At 54.7% G+C, this 17189-nt stretch overlaps 1 protein-coding gene across 2 annotated transcripts in view; it reads right to left on the bottom strand.

Annotated features, from left to right (window-relative positions):
- Window positions 1–17189, bottom strand: part of TEAD4 (TEA domain transcription factor 4) — a 63323-nt gene that overhangs the window by 19568 nt on the left and 26566 nt on the right. For both annotated transcript variants that reach the window (XM_059403800.1, XM_059403799.1), the window contains exons 3-5: window positions 15094–15348; window positions 2572–2636; window positions 2067–2129 (exon numbers count right to left, since the gene is read on the bottom strand). In XM_059403800.1, the coding sequence (XP_059259783.1) occupies window positions 2067–2129; window positions 2572–2636; window positions 15094–15348 (383 nt within the window). The remainder of the gene's footprint in view (window positions 1–2066; window positions 2130–2571; window positions 2637–15093; window positions 15349–17189) is intronic.

The following is a 17189-nucleotide window of genomic DNA, read 5'->3' on the forward strand; positions in this document are numbered from 1 at the left end:
GAAGACACGTGCACCAGTTCAGGAGAGAAAAGCCAAACGTGCCACATCAGCCGGCCCAGGCCTCTCCCTCCAGGAGGACATGTGTGATGCAAGAGGCTGAACACTCAGAAAGCCCGTGGACCTCTGTGGTTAACAACTGCCCCGTGAGGCCAGAGAGCTCCATCCGCTCGATGTCAGTAACTTACGTCCCTTCCCGGATAGCTGATCTAAACAGGCGACTGGGGCTCGGGAAAGCACGTTGTCACCAGGGTGGAACAGGAATCAGGGCGAAGTGGGAAAGATGCTATGGGGCGTGACATCAGTGCCCAGGTAACAAGGCCAGGGAGACACTGAATTTGGGGACCGGAGGGGACCTCAGACACCACCTTGCTTCCCCTTGTCATTTTACATCTTAAACTGAATAGAGCTGGAGGAAGGCCAGTGACTCACCACGCCCCCGTGGCACAAGGGCAGAGCCAGGTACACCCATTCCCAAGTCCTGGGGGATTTCTACCAAATAAGAAGTCTGTCCAGGGAGACAAATTATGCTGGGTCCCAGACCCCTCTGAGAATACGAAAAAATCCTCAGACCACCCTCTCCAAGAAAACGCATGCACACAAAGATCTGTGTGTTATTTAAGGGGCTCATGGTTTCCCTCAATGTCCGTCCAGTGGTCTAGCAGAGCTCTCCCCAGCCTCTAAGTTAGAGCGTATAGACAAAGGTAGCAATTCCTTGAAGCAAATGGGGGCCATACGGATGGTCCCCAAGGGAATTAAAAGTTTCCCTTGATGGCCATAAACAGAACACTGGAAAGTCTCTTCTCTATCTGGCTCTCTGCCAGGGTCCCAGCAAGTCAGAGGCAGACCAGAGAGGGGAAGTGAGCAAGTTGGACTCCAGACCCCGGGGGGTCTCCAGGAGTATGTGTGCTCGGCCTGAGGGGGAGGGAGCGACAGCTGAGGCCCAGCCAGCTGTCCAGGGGACAAAGGAGCGAGGTGCTGGGCTGCAGCTGTGGGGGCGGGGGACAGCTGGGCCAAGTGGGCCGTGGGGCGCGGCTTCCTGGGAGTCCCCGCCACCCGTTCAGAGGCTCCAGCGTCAGGATCACCGACAACCAGAGCCGCAGGGACCTGCAAGCTCATCTAGTGCAGGTTTTTAATTGGGCTCTGAGCTACTTTGGGGTTCAAGAGCCACGGGGCCTGAGAGGTAGATAGGAGCAAGGGGTGTCTGGCCTATTCCTCACCAACCTAGCTTTGACCAGGGCAGCTCCTGTGGTTACGTACTGATGTGATATTCTGTTTGGGGGAAAAAACGAAAAGGGCTGAAAAAAAAGTATGTTAACTGCTGGTTTCAGTCTGACACCCCTAAAAGTCAGCTCTTCCTACCTGGTAGCTGGGCAAGCTCTGCTACACACCCCTGTAGGACAGTGAGCTCACTCACCCCCACCTGGAAGTCCCTGAAAGGGTCCCCTGACTCAGGCATCCAGGAGGCCTGAGTCCTGTGGGGAACAGACCACCCGATGAGGTGTCCTGTCAGCAGCGGGGCCTCCCCGGAGCAGTCCCCTGCTGGGGACTGCTCTGGGAACTGGGGACTGGGGACTATCAGGTGAGGCTGATCTGGAAAGGGGAGAGAACCAACCATCTGCGAGTGGAGTGAGGGGGGCACTCCCCCAGCTCCCGGGGAACAGCCGCCCCACCCCCACAGCAGGGCCTCCCAAGCTTGACCACGCCCACCCTTGCAGGCTCAGGGGATGGCACTAAGGGGTCAGGGCATGGCACTAAGGGGTCAGGGCCTCCATGAGGTCCTCAAGGAATGGGGCGTGGAGGACAATCCCGCTGGGACCTGGGGAGTAAACTGCCCGGGAAGGGGGATGCTGCAGGGCCTGGGGTCACACACACACACAGCTCAACTGTCATTCCCGGTGCAGACAAGAGCAGTTACAGGCTGACCACTCTTCTCAACACCAAGAAGCACGCTGGCTCTGCACACCAACAGCCAGTCCCTGAACCCAAAGGGAAAAAGGGCCCTAACTTCTAGGAAGCTGGCCCCGCCTATGCCCTCGGTCCTTCCCACCACTGCTGGTTTGCCTTACCTTTAGCTTGGCCTGGATCTCGCGGGCTTTGCGACGAGCCAGCACCTGGATGTGGCTGGAGACCTGTAGCAAGAAGAGAAGGCTCCTGTCCCTATCTCCCAGGAGGCCTGTGCTCCCCATGCTGGCTCCATGACCCTCAGCCCTGCACCATCCTCAAGCCACGTCTGTGGAATGAGTGAGTGAAAGGGGCAGTCAGTGATGGGTCCTCAGTCCCACACATCCAGCTAACCCAGAGTCTGGCGATAAATCGAAGTGCAGCGCCAGTCCTTCGCTCTCTGTTCTTCCAGTGTCCTGGGGACAGGAGGGGGGCACTTTCTCCCAGCTGACGGCAGCAGGGACTACAGGGAAACTGAACGGTCTGTGGCACACCAGAAAGAGATAACCCCTGTGAACCAGCCCCACCGAGAAGCCACCCTTGGTCCTGCAGAGGGCCTGGCCCACCATAGGAGCAGGCTGGAACTGGGGTACCTGCCCCTGGGACCCACACTCATCCCCCAGGGCCCACCTGCTTCCTGGTGCGGGTCTTCCCTGTCCGGAGCTTGATGTAGCGGGCTATCAGCTCATTCCGACCTACAGAGACACCAACAGCCTCTCAGCGGGTGAAGGACAAAAGGCAGAAACACGAGAGGATCTGGGGATCCCTTCCCTCGCCCTCTGCCCACCTTGAGTGGGGACTTGGGTTGAGGACTCTGCAGTTTCCCTCCCGCCCTCCTTGGATCCCAGGGATCTCCCAGCAGCAACAGGCCTTGCTGGGGGACTGGTAACCTGAGAGCAAGGAGGTGACAGGGCTGTGAGCCCCATATGAACTTGAGGAGCCCTCTCAGAGGCCACCTCCTCCCCCCACTCTACAACAGTGGGACAGCTGCCAATCTGTCCCGCTTCCTCCTGGGGTCTTTTGCACACTTGGGAGGCTGCAGGGAAGTGCCTGGACCTTGACACTCGCCCATGCAGCCCCCTGCCCACACAGCTTCCACCATCTCCAGAGATGAGCAGTACCTCACTAGAGGTCTTGCCTTGTCTGTGGGCAGCAGGGGGGATGAGAGACCTAAGTGCTGAGACCCTGAGCATCCTCACGGAGAAGGCCTGAGGCCCTTAACTCAGATCAAGAAGACCGGGGCAGCCCACACCTCCAGCTGCATGGCTCTGACCAGACCAGTCACCAGGTCGTACTGAGTGTTCGCCAAGGGAGCCGTCTCCTAGAGGCTGAGGCTGTGTCTAAGGGACCCTGAAAAACTGTAAGGAGCCACCCACGTCCCCTACTATTGTAAATGCAATTATGAAAGGCAGTTCTGTTTTCAAAGCAACAAACACACAGCTAAGAAGAGACGTGTGCCTATGCTGTAACCCCAGTGTGGGCCACAGACAGTGCGGGCCACTGAACACAGTGTGCTCAGAGCATTGGGGTCAGCTCAGGCTGGGTGGTCAGGTGAGCCTTCTGCTGGACCTTGACCACTGGGTAGGATTAGACTATAAAGAAGGGCATTGGGCTAGGGAGAGGGAGGGCAAGGGGGTTTGAGTAGGAGCTGTCACCTCTCTGGGCCCGCTCTGGGGCCAGCTCTGGGGCCAGCAGCATAGCCACCAGCCCGCCCCATCCTGCCGGCCCTTGCTGAGCCTGGAGGGCTGTGGCTATGAGTCAGGAGGTGCGGGGGGGCAGGGGTAAGACAAGCGGGCTGTCCGCCACCCCGCTGTAACTGGAGAGCACAGCCAAGGCCAAGCTGGCCCCCCAGATGACCTTTCCTCACTGCCAAAACTGAACTAAGAGGCCACCCTCGGGAGGACTTGTCTGCCAGGAAGACTAGCTGGCCTGGAAGCACTGGACAGTCTGTGTCAGGGGAAAGGGTGGGGGAGGACCAGAACCTGAGGCTATCACCTGTGGGCTGGTCTGCACCTAAAACAGGGAGCCGGGGGTGCATCGCTTCTCAAAGCTTTCCACGGAGAGGTATTCCATGGGCTCCTTTAAACGAATGTCCAAAAAGACAGCTGAGCAGTCACACACCATGTCTAACAAGAGACACTCACGCTGCAGTTAGGAAACGCTCTGATCACTGGCCAGAGGGTCTAAGTCATCACCAGAACTGGGAGTTGGGAGCTGGGTGTAGTCCAGTGGCTCCAAAAACAAGATACGGGATCTTCGCACGTCCCATTCCTCCTGGACCTTCACCCAGACTTCCCTTCTTAAACCAAGCCCTTTTAAGGTTCCTCCTCCAGACGATTCTAAGCAAACGTTTACAGACTTCGGAAGCAGACCTTACCCTGAGCTCAATGAGAGTTCTCTGCAGCTCAGTTTCCTTTCCTGTTAAAGGAAGAGGCCTGTGCGAGTAGTCGAGTTCGGGGCCCAGCCTGGGAGCAAGGAGAAGAACAAGGGAGGAGGGAGGGTTCCTGAGACCAGGAGACTGATCACAGAGCAGGAGGGCGCGCTCCAGGGAAGGGTGAGCGGGAGAACGCAGGGGCTGCTGCTGGGAAAGGCAGGGGAATAGACTGTTTGTATTACTGGAAAGGCTCTGGTCAGCAGTAGGCTATTAGTAGTCAAGCTCTGGGAGAGTCAAGTTCTATGTGGATTGTGCACTGTGTCTGTGATGGGGGTGGGGGTGGGGTAGAGGTTGGCCCCTCTAAAGCCCACATTGTTCAAAGGTCAAATGTATATCTGGCATCTAGCCACTTCCCACCACCTCACCCTCCATGGTCCAAGCTCCCATCCTCTGTGGCCTTCTACCTGGACCCCGTGCCCTCAGCCTATTCTTTTTTTTTTTTTTTTTTTTAAGATTTATTTATTTATTTATTTGACAGATTACAAGTAGGCAGAGAGGGGGGTGGGAAGCAGGCTCCCCGCTGAGCAGAAAGCCCGATGCGGGGCTCGATCCCAAGACCCTGGGATCATGACCTGAGCCGAATGCAGAGGCTTTAACCCACTGAGCCACCCAGGCCCCCCAACCCTCAGCCTATTCTTAACACAGCAGCCATAGCAACCTCGTGGCTCAAACAGCCTCCAATGGCTTCCCATCTCACTCAGATTGCAAGTGTTCAAGCCCCTGCAATGGCCTGGAAGCCCCCGGAGCCTGTTCACTCCATCCCCAGCCTGGCCACTCTGACCGTGCAGCATCTTCCACTGGGTCTCCTGGTCGCTCCTGAGACATGCCTGGCCCACTCCCACCTGAGGTCCCACCTGAGGGCCTCCATGTGCCTCATTCTCAGCCCTGCTGCACACGGCCTACTGCCTCCCTTTCCCACCCTGGAGGCCTTCTTTGCTCAGGTGCCTCTGTCTTAGAGACAGCTCCCCGAACTCTCTGCTGATGGTTGATGTCAGCCCCCACCCACCCCACTGTGACGGCCTCACATCTTTGCTGTTCTCCCCAGCACCTTCTGACACACCGCACGATCTGCTTGCTCACTCAGAGCACCACCCCCCACCCTCACCTCCAATGGAAGAAAAGCTCCTGAGAAGAGGGGGTTTTGTCTGTTTAGTCACTTGTCCACACCCAACACCTAGAACACTGCCTGCCGTCCTCTGTAGTGGGCTCCTAGTAAATACGTGTTAAATGAATGATAAGGGAATGGTGAGAAGATGCTGAAAGATGTCCCACAAGGTATTTTGGCCTCCAACAGGTAAGGTACATATTAAAAAAAAACCAAATCGCTTTTTACTTCCAACTAGTCCAACATAGCTATTAAAGTGCTTCCTTATGCCGGCCTGATTTGATTTCATTTGATTTGCAGGAGCAAATCCCTATTTCTACGGAGCCTGAGCATCTAAAACTTGGAAGGCTCTTTTTGAGAAAAAGAACTTAACATATAAATGCAAAGTGAGGGGTGCCTGGGTGGCTCAGTGGGTTAAAGCCTTTGCCTTTGGCTCAGGTCACGATCTCAGGGTCCTGGGATCGAGCCCCGCATCGGGCTCTCTGCTCAGCAGGGAGACTGTTTCCCCCTTTCTCTCTGCCTGCCTCTCTGCCTACTTGTGATCTCTGTCAAATAAATAAATAAAATCTTTTTAAAAAATTTAAAAATTTAAAAAATAAATGCAAAGTGAAGTAAAGATCGTTTCAGGTGAAGATGAACATGTTTACTCTCTTGACGGTAGCTACTGGCTTCATAGGTGTGTGTACATCTGTCAAAACTTAGCCAAACTGTCCACTTCAAATACGTACAGTTCACCATATGGCAATTAAACTCCAATGAAACTGCTTTACAAATAAGCAGACTAGGGGCTTGGAAGGGGGACATGCAACGGATGGTCCTGAAGCCCAAACTCACAGACCTCCCTCGGGCCTGCAGGAAGGCGGCAACCACTCTTGGTACCAGCCGAGGACACTGAAGCTGGAAGAGCCCACCCCGAGCACCCGCCCGCAGATCTGGCAGAAATACCTGGGCCGGCGGCACCACGAGTGCAGGACACCAAGAAGATGCTTGGTTACCAGCACTGCCCTCTGAGCCCAGGCACAGTGGCCCTTTCTCCACAGCACAGAAGCAGCAGCACAGAGGGAGGCTAGTGCCCAGCAGGGGCTGAGAGACTACTCCAGACATCAGAGATGCCAGGAGGCCCAGGTCATGGAGACACAGCCCCCTCCTAGTCCCACAGCACCCTCTGCCCTCTGCTACTGGGCTCAGGAGTTTTGCCGTCCCACGGGCCGTTTTTGGGAGCCACAGGAGCCAAACCCAACTCAGTTGTCAGTGTTTTTCCAAGTTGGGCATCTTCCCTTCCCTTTCTCTGGAACAGCACCCTCCACTCTGGAACAGCACCCCCATCTCTGGAACAGCAACCCCCATTTCTGGAACAGTACCCTCCACTCGGGAACAGCACCCCATCTCTGGAACAGCACCTTCCACTCTGGAACAGCACCCCCATCTCTGGAACAGCACCCCCCCCCCCCCCAGCTCATCTCAGGCCGTTATTCCACCCAGTTCTGTTCTGCTGATCAGAGGTGATGCCAGGGTGGAGAGCACCCGTAGGCAGGAGCGAAGTGCAGGTTCTCTGTGGGTGTGTCAAGCCAAGAGGGGCCAACCAGCTTCCTTCCTGCCAGCGGGGTGCTCCGGAGGCCACCCGGTCACACTGCTGCCACGGGGCCAGCTGGCCTCTAATCCAGGCTTTATTTACACTTATGTGGGGAGTTGCTACTGCTTCTCTCGCTCTCGTAATGAGCAACAGTCGTGAACATTTACTGAGCCCCTTCGTGCAAAAGGACCTGTGCAAATACACTGTTCACTGGGATAGTCGGATCTGCGTCCCCCTTTTCAATCCTCACAGCTACTCTGTGCCACTGCTACTGCCATTGCCTTCTACACAAAGGGAAATCGAAGCACATGGAGGTTCGGGAAGCCATTCAGGGTCACAGGCCAACAAATGGTAAGGACTGAAACCCATCCAGTCTGGTTCCAGAACTTGTCTCTTCAGGACTGCACAGCATGTCTTCTACTTAACATGGAAGTGAGGGCCATCCTCTCTCAGAAGCAAGGGTCATACCTGGTGCCCCCAGGTCTGATGTTGCCTAGGGAAGAAGTAACTGTGGCCCAGAGAGGGGAAGTGATTCATTCAAAGTCCCATGGTTTGTTAAGTGTCCCAGGTGCCACGAGAACAGACACTTCTAAGGCTTCACAACGGTGCTAGGATGGCTGTCTCCCTAGGCAGGGCTGGGAGCTGCCTCCGCAAGACATCATGGGGCTCCTCCCTCGGGACCGATCCCCACCTGGCTCTCTGCAGGAAGCAAGCCCTTGGCTATGTCCGACTCCCCTCGCCCAGACCCAGGTCCTAGAGGAAGAGCCGACTATTGGGACCCCAGGAACCTGCCCAGTGTTTTCACTCACGGACTGTGCTTCCCCCAGCTGACAGACACCAACATGCCGTGAATGGCGAAGATATCAGAACGCCACAGTTGAAGGGAGAAGTGGAGAGAAGCAGGGAGCATATGCTAAGAGGCAGAGCCCTGAAACCACACGGCAGGCCAGCAGGGAGCAAGGGCAGTTAAGAAATGAGTGCAAAGTCCAGATGAATCAGTGGTAGGGAAAGAGACCCACATCCTTGTCCCAGCTCTGTCATCTGCTGCTCGAAGTCAGGCCAGTCTTCTCCCCTCCAGGGCGGAGACCGCATGCTGGGGTAGTGGGAGGCCAGCCTGGACCTCGGCGAGGCCAGTCGGGCAGCTGGGCATTACAGAGTGGCAGGTGGCCTTGGCCAACCCTAGAGAGGGCCTGGGTGTGGCTGGAAAGGACGCCCCCGCCAGACCGTGGCCCATCTGTCAGAGGACATGTGTCCAACAGCCCCAACTCACACCCACGGCCCCACCCCACCATAGGCAAGGACAGCGGAGGGACAAAGGGGAGCCTTGGCCTCACCACAGGTTGAGGGTGGAGCCCTCGGGGCTCACGTGACCACCACCACTTCCTCCTAACCCCACACTCGATGTCACACGTGCCCATCAGCCAGCCCAGGCTTCTCGCTGGCCACACACTACCGCTGCCATCGTTATCCTACCCGAACACGCCGGTCTGGGACGGCCATTGCTGCATCTCGTTCTGCCTATATTACCTCCCCTGTCTGCACCAGCTCTCCCCGGGGCCATAAGTACACTAAACAGCATCGAGGACGTAAAGCACCTACTGCCTAGCGGAAGGTCAGCAAAGCCAGCCGCTACTGCTGTGTTGCTCATAAGGCCCTGTTACCACGAAGGCTAGGAGTCCTCAAAAGTGGAGGAAGCACGCACCTGGGTGGCTCAGTAGGTTAAGCCTCTGCCTTCAGCTCAGGTCATCATCTCAGGGTCCTGGGATTGAGCCCCACATCAGTCTCTCTGCTCGGCAGGGAGCCTGCTTCCCCCCCTCTCTCAGCCTGCCTCTCTGCCTGCTCTGTCAAATAAATAAAAGCTTAAAAAAAAAAAGTGGAGAAAGCTGAGAACCTGAGGGCAGAGCCCCCCACTGAAAAGAAGACGGACATGCACGGACATGCACACACCGGGTTTTGGCTTCCTAGAGGCCTCTCCCGGGAGTAAGCCCTCCCGTCCTCTAGGACCAGCCCTAATCCTGATGGCCTGGGGGCCTCTCTGTCCAGGGACCAGCTGAAGCTATAAACACCTGCAGCTGAGGAGGAGGCTATTTGTGGATAAGAAACTTCTGCCCGCAGCCTCAGAAGGCAGAGATTAGGCCTGACACCTGAGCTCGTATCACTGTTGTCCCTGCAGCGCTCTGAGGCTTCTGGTGAAATCCCACCCCACCTTGAAGGCCACCGCCCCAAGATGTGGTCCCTGATCCCCACCCAAGTGGGTGTGCTCACTCCCACCTCCAAGTCCCGGTGCACAGGGGTAATTGCCTTTCTCGAACTCTTTGGCTGAAAGTCACTGGAGCTCCTGCCTTCCTCTCTCCCTAAAATTCGAGCTCTTGAGGACAGAGGACATGTCCTATTCAGCTCCACACCCCAGTGCTGCACACCAGGAGGGCCCCACGCGCTCTCATCCCTGTGGCAGTGCTGAAAAGATGCTCAACGTCACTAATCATTAGGAAAATGCAAATCAGAACCACAAGCTACCACTTCACACCCATAAGGATGACAATTCAAGCACAAACCAACTAACCACGAGAAGCAACAACTGCTGGCAAAGAAGCGAAGACCCCGCGACGCTTGCAGTCTGTTGGCAGAACAAAACATGGCGCAGCCGCTGGAAGACGGTCTGCCACTTCCACAAAAAGTGAAGTGCAATTACCCCGTGATCCGGAAATTCCATCTCTAGGTATTTTCGCAAAAGAACTGAAAAGGAGGGACTCAGATACCCATACGTGTATGACGTGTGTTCATGGCAGCGCTAGCCACAACAGGGGAGAGGAGGAGACAACCAAGTGCTCACCAAGAGCTCAACGGATACACAAAACACGGTGTAGCTGTGCAAAGGAGTATTATGCAGCTATAAAAAATAACAGAGTCCTGACCCAGGCCGCAATACAGGTGAACCTTGAGGACACTGTGCTAACACAAACACTGTATGACTGGCTCTACCTCCATGAGCTACCACGAAGAGGCAAATCCATACAGACACAACACAGAAGAGAGCTTCCCAGGGGCTGGGGACAGCAGAGTGGACAGGGAGTTAGTGTCTAAGGGCCACAGAGTTTCAGTTTTGGGTGGATGAGAATGTTCTGGAGATGGAGGGTAGCGATGACAGGTGCCACAAGATGAATTTTACGCCACTGAACTGTGACTTAACAGGGTTACAGTGGTAAATTTTCCTTGGTGTCTATCTTCCCACAATAAAAGAAATAAATGAATGGAACCAAAACCAGACAGAAAGGCGGCATTATTATCATTGCCCCTAGTTTTACAAATGAGGAATTGAAGCTAAAAAAGGTTAGACCACCAGCCCAAGGCCACACCAGCTCCTGGCACAGACCAGGTGCGAACTGAGAGTCACGCCATCAGGCCTTCAGAAGTTTGAAGTCAGTGTATGAGCCAGAGTGGGGGACATGGAAGATCTAGAAACCACAGGGCAAGAGAGCAAAGGGCAGTGGAGGAGCTCGCTTGTAAGAGCTGCCGGATTGCTAATGGCAACTGGAAGCCTGGGCCACAAGGCACCCAGGGAGACAACAGAGGATGCAAGGAGAGGAGATGCAGAGAAAGGGGGGACACCAGGAGAGCTGGGAGACTCAGGAGCATGGTGGGCAGAACGAAAGCATGCAGAGAAGACAGAGCCAGCCAGCTCTTGTGCAGGCAGAACAGAGAAGGCAAGAAGGAGCTGTGAGGGGAGGGAAAGATAAGAGTGTGCGGGCAGATAGGGGTGAGAAGTTGCCCTACGCTCATCTCTCCACCACCTGCCCATGGGGCCAGAGGCCAGGCTGGCCAAAGGTGGTCAGAGCGACCAGCATGGCAGTGCCAGGGCAAGGGTCACAGAGTGACGGGGCAAAACTGAAGGCAGCCGTAGGCAGTAGCCGGCCAGCAGCCCTGGTTGCGGGAGCCCATCCACAAGCGTGGGAGGCTCAGCTCAGAAATAACAGGCGCTAATCTGTCCTGCAGCTCTGCATATTATCTGCATGTCTGCTGGCCCTCCTCAGCCTGTCCTGCGCTGGCTGCCCTGGGGCCAGAGCTGGGAGCAGGCTGAATCCCTGTCCTGTATTGAGGTCTAGACTCCTCCTCGGGGCTCTTCTCCCTGCCCGAGGCCTCTTCCTGCCTGCTTGTTCTCAGCTCCCACCCTGTGTCCTGCTGGGCTGGCCCACCTACAAGAGGACCAATGGCCGCTGACTACAGTAAGTGGGGTGTGTACAGACCGGGCACTCGGGGGTGCAGGATGCAGCTATGGCACTGAAGGGTGGCAAGAGTGGGTCCCCCGAGGGAAGAGGAGAAGATCAAGGAGAAGAGCCAGAGCGAGACAAGGTCTGAGTCAGCTTGGCAGCTTGTCCCTCTTCCTCCACCTCCCCGGGGTCCCATCCCACACACCGGGGCTGAGCTCAGAGCTATATATACCTCCCAGCTGGACGGCAGCCCCTGCCGAGGGCCCCTTCACCAACTCCCTACGCGGTCCTGCCCTGGCTCAGCCCCAGCGCCTGGTAAGAGGAGATGGGGATAAGCCAGTGTCTGGACCCCAGCAGGATCTGTGCTCACGAAGGACAGGTGCCCTGGGGGCTGGGTGAGTCATCGGACACTGAGAAGCAGCCTCCAGTGGCCCTGCCCCGAGCCTGACCCACCTGGAGCCCGGGCCAAGCCAGGCCAAGCCACAGGCGGGGGCAGGAGGGAGAGGAGCAGGAGAGGCTCCAGGCTTCACGGAGCGCACAAAGGCCACTTGGGGTGATGGGGGAGCACTGTGCCTGGGGGCAGGGAACTGCTTCTAGCCTTTGCTCTCCCACTTACCACCTGAGAGAATCTGGGAGAAACTCTCGGCTTCTCTAAGCATATAAAACACGAATCCTAACCCTAACCTAACCCTAACCCCAACCCTTGAAAAGATCGAAGAGCTAGACGACATCAGAGGCCACTGACAACTCCTATCTTCTTTGGCATAATTAAGAGGCTCCTGGCCCCTGCCCCACTCCCCTCTCTTCCTCCAGGTCCTCCCCTGTGTGATCCCCCAACCCTCTGCCCCTCCCTGTGTCTCTGCACAGGCGGAGAGCCACAAACGGGACAACAACATAGCCAGGACAGTTTGCCAAACACCGTTTTCATCCTGCTCCCCGCGCCACTCAACAGCTCCCCTTGGGCCAGAGAGAACTTCAGAGGTCTGCAGGCTTGCACTTCCCAAACTGGCTCAGTCACAATCGTGCGCCGACTGACAAAAAAGTCTCTTAACCCAATTCCTTTACACGTGAAGTGGGGAGAGAAATATATATCCATAACAAGTAAATAAAACTACGTACCCCACAAATGTCTACCGCCAGGTGACTAGAAAACACAATGTGGTCTATCATACCACGCAACGTTAGGAAGTTCTGACTTGGGCTACAACAGGGAAGGCCCTCAAGGACACGATGCTAAGTGAACGAAGGCTGTCACAAAGGGGCAGACGCTGTCTGATTCCACTTCCGGGAGGTCCCTACAGCAGTCACATCCACAGAGACAGAAAGCTGAGTGGTGGCTGTCAGGGCTGGGCGGGGGATGGAATGGGAGTTGGTGTCGCGTGGGTATGGGGGCCTCAGGAAGACGCAGAAGTTCTGGAGAAGGATGGTGCTGGTGGCTTCACCACAACGTGACTGTCCTTTATGTGACTCAACTGTACACTTAAAAATGGTGAAAAGGGTAAATTTTATGTAAAGTATATTCTACCACACACACACACACACACACACACACACACACAAAGAAACATCTCAGCATTCAGAGTCCGGTCCCCAGCGGCAATCCAACAAATGTCTGCTGAATCTGCCACGTTCTGTCATCTCCCTGGCCCCCCGGATACCGCAGCACCCTCGGCTCTCTCCTTCTGCTGAACGCCTCTTGGCCCCTTGTGTTTGTCAGAAAAGTTGCTCCTTAAAGCACCAGGATGTATGCTGCTTCCCAACAAGAGACCCAGACAGCTCTCCAGCTAAACATTTTGTCCACAACTACCCTCCCCACCCCTTCTCACCTTCACACCTCAGCTCTGCATCAGGACCCATCCCATTCTCCACCAGAGTAGTAGAAAGAGCCAAAGACACCGGCTCTCCATTCCTCTCCAGCTCCAGGGCAATAAACTATGTAAAGCACTTGATCCCACACCTGGCACCCCAACCAGGTGCCTCATACACATCAGCAGTCTTCTCCACGAAGCTTCCACAGGGGCCAGAAGTAAGAAGCAAACACCAGAGCAGGAAGTGGTTAGAGCAAGGGTGGTATGGGGGGGGGGGTGCGACACAGGGCATGGATGCCCACAGAAATCAGAGAGACTGTGCGGACCCAGCAAAGCCACAGCAGTGGGGCTGGTGAGGAGAGAGGCACAGTTACAACCAGAGCCTGAGGACGAGACCCAGGGTCCAGCTAGCATGGACCTTGTCTCCCCAGCAAGTGAAAGAAAGAGGAATCACTGGCTTTGTAGGGAAGGCTGCAGCTAAAAGATGAGCACCAGGGGCTGTGAGAGCCCCGTGGTGCCCCAAGATGGTAACAAATTGGACACGTGTTTGCTCTCACTGAACGAAGCTGAAGAGTGTCCGCCCAGAGCTCCTGTTCACCCAGAACCCCAGAAGTGCCCTTATTTGGAAACAGGGTCTTTATAGTTGTACTAAGATGAGGTCTCACTGGATTAGGGGTGACGAGTATCCTTATAAGAAGAGGCAAGGACACACATGGATGACGGCCATGTGACAACAGAGTGGCAGCAGAGTCCAGATAGGAGTGATCCAGCTGCAAGCCCCATGTGACCCCAGCTTCCCACTCTGGCTTGTGAGCAACCACCAGAAGCTAAGAGACTGGAACAGACCCTCCCCTCAGAGCCCCCAAAAGAAACCAGCCTTACAGACACCTTAACCTGAGACTTCTCTTGAAATAGAAAATATGTTTCTGCTGTGCTAAGCCACCCATTTGTGGCCATTTCTTACAGCAGCCCTAGGAGACGAATACGGCCAGCCCCCATGAGCCCCTCACACAGCACACTTCAGACAGCTGACAAAGTCTCTGTCTTGAGGGATCGAGGGGGAACCAGCGCTGCATGGGGGAGAGAGAACCTCAGTGGAAAGCCCTGGGGGTGGGTGCCTGGCCTTGAGCCATCTTGTTGGGAGCCAGGGCAAGGCCCCCTATTGTCAGAGGACCCACTGGTTACAGAACCCCTCCCAGTGCCTTCCTCAGCCCCGTGTTTCAAGCTGGGAGTCCTGGGAATGGAGGCCTGACTGGGGTCTTCTGACAGCTATTCGGTTTTTGGTTTTGTTCTACTTTCCCACGTACCCTCTCCTCCATCCAAAGGTCAGCACACCCCCAGGTAGACTGCTTTGTTCTTTGGCTACTGGACATGAAGGATCTCTGTATGTTCCACATTCTCAGCCCCTCCTAAAGACCAAGCCTTTCCAGATGACTCTGAGCTGGAGGGAACCTTTCCTGAGTGAAGGTCTAGAGCACCCTGCCTGCCTCTCTCCTGGGACACCCCACATCTGCCTTGTAGCCCAGCTCTGTGTTCATTCACCTCTCCCACCCTTCACCAGTTTGTGAGCAAGGGCCAGACCCTCCCCACCGAGGCCTGGCACACAAGGTTCACGGCTACGTGTGTGCATGAATGAGGAATGAATGAGTCCAGGAGCCACCTTCCTAACCTCCCTTCACAGCCCAGAGTGGGGAGCTGAGAATGAGGGGGCATTTGCCTGAGGGACAGCTTATCGGATTTTCCCAGTCCGCTCTGGGGAGATGGGTTGGGGGGTGTTCTTCCCTTTCCCAAGTCTTCTACTACCACAGCCTCTCACCCAAAGGCTTCTCCTCACATACCTTCCCACCCCTTGGGAAGCCCAGATAGAAGGAAGCAGTGTCCGCCTTAAGTTCCCCAATGGGGCACTCCCCTTCCATTACTTAGAGAAACCTGAGGGTTCTGTGTCCCCCCCGTGCCTAGGCCCTACTTCCAGAACTGAACCGTGAGGGCAGGGGCCTGCCACCCCGCCCCAACAGTCTCCTTACCGTACATCTTGCCCTCATCTGACAGGATGATCTTACGCCGGCCACAAGGTGGGTAGATGGCCAGGGCCTCCTGGAAGCTCTGCTCGATGTCGGGGCTCCACACTCCCTCCGCGTCATTGTCGATGGGCTTGTCCAATGCCTGACTGCCCCCAGAGACGTTGCTCCCCTCAGGGGAGTTAGGAGGGCTCCACTCGTTGGAGGTAATGGTGCCGGCCTTGCCCTCCAAGGCTCCGCTTGGAGGAGCGCCCGTTGGACCTGTTTGGGCAGAGACCACAGCATCGGAGGAAGAACTATACGGCCATGGGACAGGGCACCCCGGGAAACGCCAAGCCCGAGAATCAGTTGCTCTTCCTTGTTCGGCCCCCAACAGCACAGGAGCTTGGAGGGAAAAGGCCAGGGACCAAGAGGAAAAGAGCGAAGTGAAAGGTCTGGGAGAATTCAGGAGGCCTAGAATCTCGGGCAGGTTGTTCCCCCCGTGTAGACCCCAGCTTCCCACCCTGTGGTCTAGGCACTCTCGGAGCATAGCTCTAAGAATCCAAAGACAGGACTGAGAGGTAGGACACCAGGACCAAGGACCAAGAGATGTTCTGACATCAAATCAACAAGGGACAAATAGGATGCAAATTATTGTACACTGTTTGTAGAAATGAAAAATGTAACCACTATAGAAAACAGTATGGAGGTTCCTCAAAGAATTAACCATAAAACTACCAAGCAAGCCAACAATTCCACTTCTGGGTATATATCCAAAGAAACTGACAGCAGGGTCCTGAAGAGATATTTGTACACCCGTGTTCACAGCAGCCTTATTCACAATAAGACAGATGAATGGATAAACCAAACGTGGTATAAACCCAAAAGGGAATATCATTCAGCCTTAAAAAGGAGTAACAGTCTGTCATATGTTACAGCATGGATGGACCTTGCGAATGTTACGCTAAGTGAAAAAAGCCAACCACAGAAAGATAAATGATGTATGACTCCACTTTTTTTTTTAAATCTTTTTTTTTTTTTTAATTAAGGATTTTGTTTATTTATTTGACAGAGAGAGAGACAGCGCACAAGCAGGGGGAGCAGGAGGCAGAGGGAGAGAAGCAGACTCCCGATACAGTCCCAACACGGGACTTGATCCCAGGACCCTGAGATCATGATCTGAGCCAAAGACAGACGCTTAACCGTCTGAGCTACCCAGGCGCCCTATATGACTCCACTTATAAGATGTATCTAATAGTAAAAATCACAGACAGAAAGTAAAATGCTGGTTCCCAGGGAGAGGAAGAAGTGGAGAACTGTTGCTTAATGGGTATACAGTTTCAGTTTTGCAAGATAAGAAAGTTCTGGAGATCTGCTGCACAACAATGTGAAAATTAACTTTCAATATAACCGAACTAATACACTCAAAAATGGTTAAGATGACAAATCTTGTATGTTTTTTACTATAATTAAAATCTTGTATTAAAAAAAAAAAAGGATACAAAATAAAATGCAGGTTACCATACTCCTATTCTATCCTCAGCTTGGGCTCTTTTAAAAGGAAGATTTTAGGGATGCCTGGGTGGCTCAGTCTTTAAGCAGCAGCCTTCAGCTCAGGTCATGATCCCAGGGTCCAGGGATCAAGCCCTGCATCAGGCTCTCTGCTTGGCAGGAGGCCTGCTTCTCCCTCTCCCACTCCCCAGGCTTGTGTTCTCTCTCTTGTTTTGTCTCTCTCTGTCAAATAAATAAATAAAATCTTTAAAAATAAACAGATAGATAGATAGATAAATAAATAAAGGGAAGATTGTAGCCTTGGGAGATTCTCACATATGGGGGCTACAGCAAGGGTGATTTGCTGGTGTCTCTAGAAGCTGACAACACAGTGCTGCCCTTTACCACTAGCCCGAATACAGGCTGGGAGACTAAGTGCCTGCAGGCTGGCCAAGTTCCTTGCAACCTCTCCTCCCTCCGAGATTGTACCCCCACCCCACCCCTCACTCAGCTCCTCCTTTTCCTTCACTGTGGACATTGACTATACTGACACTCATATCCACCTCTTTGTGAAGAACTGTGGGGCTTCGTGTACAGGGAAGGAAAAGAAAGTGAAGAATGCTCTGGAAGTC

Source organism: Mustela nigripes, chromosome 6 (assembly GCF_022355385.1).
Source record: "Mustela nigripes isolate SB6536 chromosome 6, MUSNIG.SB6536, whole genome shotgun sequence".
In the NCBI taxonomy this organism is placed as follows: domain Eukaryota; kingdom Metazoa; phylum Chordata; class Mammalia; order Carnivora; family Mustelidae; genus Mustela; species Mustela nigripes.